This window comes from Triplophysa rosa, linkage group LG21 (genome assembly GCF_024868665.1).
Source record: "Triplophysa rosa linkage group LG21, Trosa_1v2, whole genome shotgun sequence".
In the NCBI taxonomy this organism is placed as follows: Eukaryota; Metazoa; Chordata; class Actinopteri; order Cypriniformes; family Nemacheilidae; genus Triplophysa; species Triplophysa rosa.
The window spans coordinates 11,742,989-11,755,894 of NC_079910.1; the positions used below are offsets into that span (position 1 = coordinate 11,742,989).

At 42.0% G+C, this 12,906-nt stretch overlaps 1 protein-coding gene across 1 annotated transcript; it reads left to right on the forward strand.

The window, feature by feature from the left end:
- The first annotated feature begins 180 nt into the window (after nt 1–180).
- Nucleotides 181–11,957, forward strand: tasorb (transcription activation suppressor b). Its single transcript, XM_057319460.1, has 23 exons — nt 181–615; nt 2,196–2,341; nt 2,456–2,548; nt 2,939–3,011; nt 3,387–3,478; nt 3,587–3,721; nt 3,810–3,925; nt 4,165–4,199; nt 4,333–4,438; nt 4,526–4,629; nt 4,796–4,899; nt 5,118–5,190; nt 5,285–5,359; nt 5,449–6,147; nt 6,244–6,500; nt 6,609–6,735; nt 7,791–8,698; nt 8,784–8,903; nt 9,031–9,190; nt 9,333–9,432; nt 9,512–9,690; nt 9,803–9,928; nt 10,020–11,957. Exons 1-23 carry the CDS (start codon nt 306–308, stop codon nt 11,516–11,518), a joined length of 5,637 nt encoding a protein of 1,878 aa, XP_057175443.1. The 5' UTR covers nt 181–305; the 3' UTR covers nt 11,519–11,957.
- Nucleotides 11,958–12,906: the final 949 nt, after the last annotated feature.

Consider the following 12,906-nt stretch of genomic DNA (forward strand, 5'->3'; position numbering starts at 1 on the left):
TGGAATACGCTTAAAGCAAATGTACACTTTAATGTCATTTATAAAATGTGAAAATTGGAGTTTCTTCTGTCAGAGGACACTGATCAAAGCTAATGACGTCCAGACGCAATGCAGTGCACAGTAGTGCCGTTGGGGGGCGATGGCGCGCGCGAATGTAAACACAGTGACGCCAGAGTTTTGCAGTGGTGGGGAAGGCATACGTCACAGGCATAATGGCGGAGGCTGGTTGAGAAGGAGAATTACTCCATGAAGCGGCACTGAAACCAACTTCATCGCCAGCCGACGAGGTGATCGCTGGTCCAAACATGGCCTGCAATTCAAGCCAGGAGAGAAAAACCGACAAGGATAGCGCCCAGGCCGACGGCCTAACCTCGGAGGATTGCGATAGCAAGAAACAATTGTTGTCAGCCTCTAGCACGGCCACATCCAAGCAAAATGGCGATCAAGCTGGATGCGAAGACGAGCAAATGTCTGAACAAGATGCTTCTGAGCGGCGGAGGGCCAGCGTGTCGGACCTAAAAAACAACAGCAGTTCTCCTTCGACGTTACCGAAGTCGATTGACGAGCTGCCAAGGAAGAATTTTCAGATTCCGCGGAAGATCAAGGCTCGGAAAGGTTGTGTATCTGCTTGCTACTACTAATGCCATTCCTAAAATGGACAATTTGTGTTTAATAACCCGGCCTTCGGGCATGCGCGCTGAAACGGCATTCTTTAGTTCATAAGCACGAATTTATAGACATGTATTGATATATGAATAGAGGATGTATATATTGTACCACGTGATTGCTCGCTGAGAGTTATGTTAGTCGGAAATATGGATTTTTGATTGCGCCCCGCTGCAGATAATTTAGAGCCTCTAATGCATGCACGTGAGGATCTGATTTGTTTCACGCGCCCACTCGAGTCCTTCCTCGCGTGCATTTTATGTTCCAGGGATCTATACTTCACGGAGGCCGGTGTCATTGCATTGCCTTTGCGTGCGGTTGCTAGCCTGGCTAACGTACTGGCCACCACACCTCCCTGAGCGTAAAGTGTACCCAAACCACACGTCACATTTCTGACCCCCTCATCTGTAGAGCTTATGAATGGCACCAGTGTGATACACTTTCCCACCACATTTCCGTCTTTATGCACCACGTTTGGACGGACTACAAATTACACTTAAGTCTTATTCCCGTACTGTTGCCAATATAGCCGAAAATAAATACATTTATAATATGTAAATTATTTACTTGTCAACAGATGAATACAGTTGGGTTGAATGTAAAAGAAACAGGTGCAGGGTGAGGGAGGGGGTGCGGGTTGTCGTAACATAATGCGTGACGGTTTGTACTTTTGCTGTTGCTCGTGGAAGTACTTGTGGATTTCGTATTTTGGATGTTAAAAAATATGTTTCTGTTGTAGTTTGTGTAACACATTCTCAACGAACTTTTGAACAGGGGAGGGTCAAGGTTCAACAATGTTTTTGTGCTGCTTTCTGGAAAATTAACCTTTTTTTTTTTTAAGTAAAAGTGTAAGTTTTTTATTTATTACCGTTATGACAAAAACTATGGTTGAACTATAGTTATATGTGACACCACAGTAAATTTGTGGTTACTATGGTAAAACCATTATTTGTATAACTTTGTGTTGTTGTTGTTGTGTTTACTATGCATTCCAATTAAGTTGTCTTTTTTAGTCACGTGTGTGTGTGTGTGGACATGTTTTATATCCCGGTGGGGACTTAAACCTGAATGCACACCAACACATGGGGACTCGTGTCACCGTGGGGGCCAAAATTGAAGTCAAAAAAGCTTATAAATTATACGGAACAATATTTTTTAATAATCTAAAAATGCAAAAAGTTTTCTATGATCTTTAGGTTTAGGGGTAGGGGATTAAATATACAGTTTGTACAGTATAAAAACCATTATGCCTATGGACTGTCCCCACGGAGATAGTAAACCAGACGTGTGTGTGTAATATTTTATGTGATGGTTATTACTTCCTTTTTCAGCATTTTAATCATCTTTCGGTCTTGACTGATGATTCACTTTGAATAGTCTAATAGTGTGACGTGCGATTTTTTTAAAGTAAAGTTATTGTAATTGTCAGCTACCTTTGTGCCAAAAGTCACTATAAAGCTTGTATTTATTTTACTTTGTTTTTTTACTATAATCTAAGTAGCTGTGTCTCGGTGTGTTTTGTCCTCCAGGTCTTCTCCAGCACTTGTCTCCAGATTCAAGAGAGTTTGAAGAGGTTGTGAAGCTTCTCTCCACGTTCTATCTGGATTCCTCCTCTCGTGGGACTTTCACCTACACCAAAGCTTCTCTCATTCACAATGAGCTCTTGGAGAAAGAGGTGAGCATTGAATACACTTCATTTGACATGAATTAGCATCAGTTATGCGCAATAATGCATTTTTAATATATGTATGATTGTATAACGTAAACCATGTCATGTTTTTGTGTGTAGTTCATCGAAAAGAAAAGGGAGTTGAAGCAGAATGGAAGGACAGAGGCAGAACTCACCGAATCTTATGCTTTTCTGCTGCCAGAGAAAAATAAGGTGAGACGATCAAGCATTGAATTACATCTACAGGGCCTGGAATGATCCGTCTATTGCCAACTCTTTAAAAGCACCACAACTGCAACACAGTTCACCACAATTCAAACTAAAACTGCGAAACAATGTCGAAAATGCTTGCAATTTGTTTGTAATTTGTTCTTGTGGATCAAATGTGCTATCAACAAATTGGTTACTGGTACACCTTAAACAAATATATACCTTAAATACACTAAGTCGCTTTGGCTAAAGGCATTCTAGGTCCTAAATACTTGATTAATTTATGCATTTCCTTGGCATTGCTATCAATGCTTTACCAGTTGGGCTACAGGTTGACTGTCGGAGCCTTTTTAAAAACTGTTGAACGAAGTTATATCTGGTTCTCTTTTCCAGGTTCACTGGATCTGTGAAAAGGGTCTGTCTGTGGGACATTCACGGATCAGCAATCTAGGAAACCCTGGCAAAGGTAAATGCACTGTCTCCGGGACATTGCTTCCAATAAAAGATGAGCCTATCTGTTTATATCTGTTTGCATTGAGTCCTGGTAGGTTTTGTATTACTCTGGTCACTTGTGTTTGGTTTAAAGTAGTTAAGTTGGCAAGGGTCTGTATTTGTAAATAAAAGTTGATGAACCTTAACTTACCACACACATTCATCCTTGCCTTCCGAGACTTCTTTAATTATTATTCAGGTTAAATATGATTGTTTTTGCAAATATTTCATCATAGCATACATAGGATGGTGGTTTCCAAAAGAGCCTTGGGATCATTCCAAGACATTTTGTGGCTCAATGTTTTCTCAAGTAACACTCTAAGATAACTTCTGCTTTTTCGGTTTATAGGGATTTACCTCTCAAAATACTCAGATTTGTTACAAATGAATCCATTTGAAGTGGGTGCTACTGGAGACATAATACTATTTAAAGTCATGAAGGTACATGTACAGTCAGTTTTATGTATTTGCACTATACTTTTGTTTCAAAATAGCTTTACAGAAGTCCATGCTTTAGTTTACTAAGATGTGCCCATTTACACTCTGCAGGGTAAAGTGAAGACAATATTTGAGAATATGCCCAAAAGTAATCTTGAGCCCAATCCTAAATATGACTGCCATGTGTACAAGAATGCCAGCAAAGTGACTTCATTGTTGTCCTATAGGGCCTTTGAACACACTCAGGTTAGTCATTCGCAAGTTTTTTTTCAGTGTCATTTAAAAAATATTAACTGGACAGATGACCTCACATGTCTTCTGTATTTTATTTCAGCAATACTTGTATGAATTTGCATTTGAGGAGTTACGGTCAAGGCCCCGGCATGTGTTACCATATGCGGTTGTGTCTTTTCAATATAAAGGCAAAGAGTCGGTCACGGCTGCACACAGGTATGAAATGAAACATTGATCATGTGCTTGCAATATTAACATTTTTGCATTTCAATGAATAACAGCTTTGACAATTAAAAACACACGGACCAGAATGAAGCAGTTATAAAGTCAAGTTGATTTCAGTTCATTAAAATAAACATTAATGGTGTTAAACGTAATAAGTAATCACAATTTATCACAAACTTTGACAAGCTTAGTTTTATGTGAATTTAAAGAGTTTTCCTTTTGTATTTTAGTAGATTAAACAGCACTGTGTATGAAGCCCCAAGAGGTAAGATTTGTTCTCTATCTAATAATTGTGATTATATTATACACATTCATGTATGGTTACATGTTCATATCCTAGACACATGAACTAGATATGAGTAAACCCTCAAACTCTTTCTTTTGCGTTTGATGTTTAGTCCGGAGGAGATATACAGTTTGGAGTGGCTCACTTGTGAATAAGGGAGAAGAGCTCTATCAAGTGTACATCCGGTCCACGAGTCTCCCTCTTCTGCCCCTTAAACTGTGAGTCACTCTTATGACCCCGTCACAGTTTGGTCTTCTAAGATATTTGCAATGGTTTTAAGTTTTTCTATATTTTGCAATTTTCAGGCCGGACAAGCTTGATGTCAATGTGGCAATGCATCTGGATCAAGTAAAGCGAAAGATCCCGTCTGTTCTGTTATCGTGGGACACGTACACTGGATCGCGCGAGGGTAAGACAAATGCAAAAAATGTTGTCCTAACCAGACACAATGTTATTCCAGAGACAAGAAGTTTATTTAATTTTTTATTTACAATGAAAACATATAGTCAACGAACTGCTTGTTATTGTGTCCGGGTATCAAGTTATCCAAACGCTTAAATCGTGTTGTGTTTCAGTGTTGAAGTGTGGGATGTACTGCAGTCTGTATGAAGTCATAGGAAAAAGTAAACAGGAAAACAGTCTCTCCGGATTGGTGCAGCGGCTTGAGAAAGACCGAATAGTGAGATCATTCACAACCCACTTTAATACACCTTTGATTGAATTAATTTTACAAGCTGGCTTTCAGTCAAGCGAGTGAGGTCCCTGCCTACCTCTGTACGTTTTTTAAAGTCTGATGGTAAAAATCTGTGTCAGTAAGCTGTTATGTGTGTGGGTGCTTTTATACTTGTTATTAATAGATTTTATAGTTACGCTATAATTAAACTCTTTGCACTGTAGGTACTGGTGAAGCCGTTGATAGACAAAGGATTTCTCTTTCTCCTCTCGTCCTCTCACTTGCAAACTTCCAGCGGTAGGTTTACACTCTACATCTTGCAAAGATCAATAGCATTAACAGTGTGGATCATAAGATGGAATATTAAGGCTTGTTTCATTCTGTTTTGAAGAGAGGCGAGGCAGAAATGACAAGGGCTTACATGCGCTTTATATCTTTCAAGAACAACGAAACATCTCCAGGTTAAGTGAGTGATCCCCTTCATTGTTGTCCTCTAGTTGTTTTGTTTGTATTTGCATCCATCACTGACCTATCTATCTTTTTTTGCTTTTCAAGTTTCGAAGAACTCTGAAGTAAATGGAGACCCTCTGGTTTCATTAGAGCCTAAAGACCCAATCACCCATCAACTCGATAACTTTGTACCTGCCCTGCACCACGGCCTCTTCAAGCTACGTGCCAGTCCTCCCAAAGACCTTTCTGCGGGGCTGAAACGTCAGGCACTGGACTACCTGAGGCAGCAGGAACAAGGTGCCATACGACCCTTTCATGTGGTGGAGTACCGGCACACTTTGGATGACCGGACCAATCTACACCCAGCGCCTCGTCCTAAGAACATGGACCTAACACTAAGTTCTTACATAAAGGGGCCGGCACAGTTTCAACTATCGGTGGAAGCGCTGGTAGTAGACAGTAGACCTGTGATGGGGTCTCCACCAGCAGGTGCTGAAGAGTACAGCCCCGTGTCAGATTGGGGAGGGTCAGACAGACAAGCGGCAAGCAGCAGTACGCCTGGAGTCTCTCAGTCCAACGGTGGAGCTCAGAGAACACAGGGAGAGTATGACAAAGACAAGATGGAGAAATTGCTTAAGTTGATACATCTTCATAAGAGGACGTTAGTGAAGGAAGAAGGGAGTGGGCCTGAGAGAGAAGAGGAGTGGGATGCCGCCAGCCTAAAGAGAAGGCTGGAAAGGGAAGGTCCTGGAGGCGTTAACAAGTACCTGAGGACCAGTTTGCTGAACGGGGAGCCAGGAAGAGGTGAGTGTGTCATGACGTGAGGAGGAGGGTACAGGATGGAGTTTGTGTGATATTTGTGACCAAGTCTGTGAAATCCACGCTTTTTCTTTCTGTCAGTGGCTGTGGACAGCTTGGCACTGTGTGACACGGACCTGCGTGAGTCCCCGACCACCAGTCTTCGGGACACACACACGCTGCTCAAACTCTTCCTCGGTACGCTCAAGAAGATGGCCCAGCATGCTAACAATGCTAGCAACATGGACCCAAACAGCATGGATCAGAGTCTCGACCCCGCCGACCTGGCCGCCTGCAGTGATCTTGATCTGCGTGCCAGGCGTTCAGATGAAGAGCAGGTTAACCAGGATTATTCAGAGGTTTGGACTTTTCTTGTTATATCATCGAGGTTATGTATCATGATTCACCTACAGTAAGCTCATCTTGATTGTTGATGTTTTAGTTGACCTATGGAATGTTGTGTGTAGGAACAGATGACTGGAAGCAGGAGCAGCATGGATGTGCACAGTCCTTCCTCTAGTATGGAGCAGAAGCCGTCCTGTCCGGCAGAGACCTTGAATCAGAGCCACAATCTGTGGAGAACATCTAGCACTGGTATCTACAGGCTTACTGCACAGTCCTTCGAAGTCTTATCTAATTTAGCTTGTAATAAACTTGTTGCACTTGTTGTAGAAAAGGAAATATCTTTATTTGGGTCCTTCTCACTAAACCACTACATCATGGCAGTAAATATTTTAATTATAAAACAATTCGGTAACACTAAAATGATCATAATAAAAATAATTGTGTTCTCGTCCTTGCACAAAGCATAATTTTAACATAAAAATGAATTTTTTTTAAATTGTATTGCCTTTTCAGCTGAATTTATCATTTACGTAACACGTTGTGATTTAGTCACAAATTAAATGTCTTTGTGTAACATATATTGTAATTTAAACGGAGTCAAATTAAAATATTCTGAAAAAATAATTAGATGTTCTAGTAGATGTTCTCAAATGACAAGAAAAAGGAATATTTATGTATAATAAAAATGACATTCTCATCCTCCGTAACATTCTTAAAGGACCATTTACACACACCAAAACATTTACATTAAGTTTGTTTGAATAAAACATCTATAAATATCTCAAATGGCTACCAGGTTAACTGTTTACTTTATATTTTACTAGTTTAAAATGTAATATTCTCTCTTTCATTCTGTGTACACGACCATTTTGATTTCATTCCTGACACAGGTAGTTTCCCACATTTAAAAAGGGGTACATGTATAGTTTTCTATAATATATAATTCATTAATATCTAATGAAGTATAATTATTGAAACTTGCTTAGGTATTATGGGTTCTCTTTTTTTAGCAAAACATGCTATGGGATTGACAGTTTTTAAATGGTTACGGACGGTAATGATTTTTAAGGCCTATTTATGTAAAAAAGTGTTCAAAATTGTTTTAACCTGTCTGTAAAAGTTTTTAAATTAATGCTTTTAAACACATCATACCTTGATTTAATGAATAAAAAGGAAGGTTGTTGCGTTTTAACAATATCATTTTGACATCTTGAAATCAAGATTTTGTGAGGTTCACCCATTTTGAAATCAGTTGGTAAAATCTAAATTGTAAGTAAATCAAAACTTTCTTTATTTTTCTTTAGCGGAAGTAAGTGTGGCTTGTGTGAGTGGAGTACAGAAGCAAGTCCAGACTTTGGGGAGAACAGTGGACACCATCGTCGACAGTGAGTTCCAGAACTTCTGCACAGGCATCCAAGAACTGATGGAGGCACAGCATTTAATGTACATCCCCCCTCCTCCTCTGCCTCGACTTGAGGAGCACGCCATCTGGTCAAGCTCGGCCTTCTCTCCTTTCGTTTCGAAATACGTCTCCTCACTGCCTGTACACGGCTACGTCAGCAGTCTCTGTGAGAAGATGAGCTGCTTGATTAGATCTCCCAACATGTCTTCAGAACCTGTGGCCATCACAACACCAGCCGTTACTGCTACACTACCCACCCCCTTACCATCTGCCCCGCCCCCTTCTGCCATGCCGGCTCCTGCCCCACCCCCTTCTGCCATGCCGGCTCCTGCCCCGCCCCCTTCTGCCATGCCGGCTCCTGCCCCACCCATCCTACCATCGCCGCTTGCTCCTTTTCACACTAAAACATCATCTCCAGTGCCTAAATCTCAGGCTTCGTTGAGCAAGCCTCAAGCTCCTGCACCTACCCCTAAGCAACCTCCAGCTTCAGATAAGCCTCGTCTCGGCACGGTCAAAGAGGCCCATTTAGTTTCAGCAGGAAAATCGACTGAACCCAAGAATACCAGTGTTTTGGAAAGTTCTTTGTGCTCACCATCAACAGCAAGTGCCGGTCAGCCTCCAGCACCTTCAGTTCCAGAGATGCCGTCAGACACTGCACCTGTGGGAACCTCGAGCGCTCTGAGCAGCAACATCATGGAGCAAATCCAACCGGATATGTTGTGCACGCTGGTGGAGATCATGCAGAAGAATGCAGTGAGGTTTTTCATTCAGAGAGGAGATGTGGAGAGTGAACTCTGTTCCGAGATCAAGGTGTGACTTTTATTGCACTATAAATGCGTCCATTTGTGTTTACTGGCCTTTATGATAAAATAGTAATTCCTCTCTTTTTTTGCAGGAGTATTTGCAAAGTCTTGGCAACATTGATTGCAACCCACAGACTTACCTGGAGATGAAAAGTCAACAAAAGTTCATGATCATTATTCAGAATGAGGATATCGCAACTCATGTACATAAGGTACATGACCTTAGAAACTAATAATAGAACAACGCAATACTTTTCCTAAATGTTGTTCTAAAAATGGCTAGAGATGCTAATAGAAAGCATTCAGTGGAATAAATTCTCCCTTCTGTACTCCATTTAGATCCCAGCGCTGGTGTCTCTGAAGAAGCTGTCCACAGTTTACTTTGCCGGAGTTGACAGCCTGGATGATGTGAAAAATCGTACCTACAATGAGCTTTTTGTGTCAGGAGGTCTCATTGTGACAGATGAGCTCATTCTAAACCCTGACAATATAACTCTAGGTAAGAGGTGAAAACAAAATGGCTTGCACTTTTAAATTACCTTCTATTGCCATGTTATGTATCTTGTTGTTGTATCTTTAGCTGTGTGCGCATAATACCAAAATCTCTTCTTTAGAGACTCACATTTGTATTGTGCTTTCAGAAAAGCTCCAGGCATTTCTACAGTTTCTGGAGAATCAGGGCTCACCCTGGAAGTGGAAGGTGCACTGTAAGACTCAGAAGAAGCTTAAGGAGCTCAGCAGGTTAGACACAAAGATTCTAGACTGTTTAGACAATCCTGACAAACCTATAGTCCACAAACATCTTACTGTCCTCTCACAGGTTAAACACTGAGGCCCTGGATTTGTTAAATCTGCTGACAGCCTACCAGAAGAAACACCTGGTGGAGTTCCTGCCTTACCATGAATGTGACACTCCATCTAGGCAGGCTCCTGATTTGGAGTGTTTGGTGAAGTTGCAAGCTCAACACACACAGCTCAGACACATCATCTTCCTGACAGGTAGACACAACCAATATCATGGGTTGTAAAGTTTAAAGGTATTAATGATGTGTCTTACTTTTCATGATGTAATATTGTTGCGTGACGATCCCGCGTTCATGTTTTTATACAGAAAAGCGTGACGACTCTTTCTCGCAGTTCTCCGGCAGTGGAGTCATTGTTGCGGGTATGAATGACATCATGAACAACTTCCAGAGTTTGCTCAGTGTTCCAGATGAGCCTACTCTACCTGATCCAGGTACAGTCATTTGCAGAAATTTGCATTCCTTTTCAGAAATGATTTTTTAAAAGTTTTATGGTTATATGCGGTCTTCTCTTTCATTGTGCAGTGGAGCCTGATGCGGTTGTGGATGAAGAGGACATGTCCATCGACTCTGAAGATGACATGCTGGTTATCTCTGAGACTTCCATTCAGACCGAAAATCCCCCTGAAGAGCCGACGGCACCTCTGCCCCCTCCGCCTCAGACTGACGGCTTCCGCCCTCCTCTCCCTGATCAGCCTGCTTCGGACCCCATTATGAATCCCCTTACAGTTCCAAATCCACCTGCCTTTCCCACCCAGAGCTCGTACCCGGCTGATTACACAGCTCTCAAATCTGCCATCGCTCAGTATAAAGCCGCCAATCAGGAGGCTAATCCTGGGCCTGAGGTGAAGGACTCCCTGGCCAATTTTGGGGTAAACCCCCATCAGAGCTACCTGTGTCCCAATTCGGCACAGTGGAGCCCTTACTCCGGGTCTCCTGCGTACCACATGTCCTCTGCGTATTCATCCCCAGTCAGGGCGGCCTCCAAAGGAGACTATGGTCCAACTGCTCCTCCACACACCTCCACCCTGCCCATCACCATTCCCCCACCCCATTTCCCCTCCTTCCATCAGGTCCCTGTCAGCTCAGTGGAGGTGCCACCTGTTCCAGAATCAGCTTCCTCAATACAGATTCCCGCACCACCCCTGCCTGTTTCTGACAGTGTGGCAGCTGGGGCGCCAACAGCAAGCAGTGCCAGTCAACCGGGTTCTCGGGATGCAAAGATAGGTGTAGAAGCTTCTTCCTCCTGTTCCTCTCTCCAACCTTCTTTTCCATCCTACGCAGATGGTACTCACTTTCCGGCTCTCACTCCTGTTCCTCCCATTCCTCCTCTTTATAACTGGGGGCCCGCACCGGAGTCTCAGCACAGTTTTACAGCAGGACAGAGTCTGGGAAGATTCTGTGCTCCCCCTTCCACCCAAACCAAAGCCACAGGGGCTACAGATGGATCTTGGGTGGGAGCAGGTGAGACCGGAACTTCCAGTAGTCAAGAAGAAAGCACACCTGCTCCAGCCACCTCCACAGGAGGTCCTGTACAGCAGGATGGAGATGGAGAGATAGGTGCTGCGCCAGGTAGTAATGCGCCAAGTAGTGGTGCGCCAGGTAGTAGTGCACCAGGTATTGCTGCGCCAGTTAGTTTGATGTCGTGCAGCCAAGCCAGCAGAACTCCGGTGAACTCTTTCTCAGAGAGTCATGGAGGCAGTCAGCCCCCTCCCACCCGGGGCGGCACAGCTGGCAGAGGACTCCTGCCCATCCCTGGAGCTACCCTGGGGGCTCTGTGCCGGGGTGGGTCGGCTAGACTGAGCTCACACCACAACAACATGTACGGCCACAGAGGGGGCTTTCCCGGACCCATTGATATGATGCGCGGTGGTTTCAGGGGTAGAGGATTACCACCACCACCCATGCCCATGAGATCAAGACCAGGTCGGGGTCACATCAGAGGAGGTTGTAACTGGGGATATCCTCCTGGGAGGGGAGGGGGTGGCCACCCGGACTACTATTCAGACTACACCTACAACTAAATGCCATTGGGAACGTCACAGGCTCCCCTATAGACTACTGGCATTAAGAATGTACATATTTAACTGTTAGAGCACATCAAATCAAAATGTCATGATCTGAAAAAATAAACAGGTATCTGGTTTTGTATAAATAAGATTTGTGACTCAGACAGTGGCCAGAGATTCACTGTTTCCAGTAATGCTCTTCCTAAAATGAGATGTTTGAGAAACCTTGTTCATACCACTATATTTATATTGCCAAGAAATGTAATTGCCTTTCAATGTTTCATTTTTGTCAATAGTTTTTGTTGGGATTTTCAAAACGATTTGTGAACAAGGAGAAAATTGCAGACGATATTTTTTTAAAGGGAAAAGTCGAGTCATTCTTCATTTTAGCTGTTATGGTTTTTTTTACATTCTTGGTTGTACAGATGTTCTATTAAAACAAGGTTGTATCAAACATTGTGATATTGTGTTCAGTATTAACAAACAGTTGAGAATGTGTGAACTCTTTGTATATGTACATAGGTATTTATGATGCTATGTAAAAAATCTTGTTACAGATTTTCTTTTCCAGTGAGGTGAATCAATGCCAAAGTTGTTTTTAATGTGATCACTGGCAAGGTTTGAACTCACGGTTTTACAGCCGGCCAGCAGAGGGCGTCATCTTTTTGATTTAACTGGTGTGATGCTACTGCAATTTTCTAAACGGTTTATGTATCTTGTCAAATGCGACACACTTTACAATGTTTAAATATATAAATAAGTCAGGATTATGCATCTTTATTTCACAATTGACTGATTTTGCCCAAGCATGAATATGGTTGGCTAAAGTTCTGTAGAAAATACAACCTCAGGCCTTTTGACATGATGTTATTGACCAGATAAACAGCTGTGTCTGAAAACAATGAGTAATATATTTTCTGCTCATGTCATTTTGTAAAATAGGTTGGGGAAAAGATGTTTAATTTTTGAAGATTATTAGGCATATATGGATCTCCTTTGTTCTGATATTTGGGAAAATGTTAGCAACTGACATTTCTGGGACATCAATGACTACTATAGTAGGAAAAATGATTCTATATTTATGTGTTCTGTTCAACACAAAATCAAATATTTTGAAAAATTTAGGAAAGCTAACACCTTTGACTACATTTTTATTTTTCCTATGATAGTCAATGATGTCCCAGAAATCTCAGTTGCTCACATTTTTCCAAATATCTTTGTGTTCAACAGAACAAAGACATTTATATAGGTTTTGAACAACTTTGGTGGAAGGGATAATTCATGACAGAGTTTTCATTTTTGGGTCGAGTATCCCTTTAAGATAAGCATTTAGGACAACATTTGTAATATGTAGGCATCACTGTCATACTCTGCATAGATTTATTCATATAAATCTTGAATAG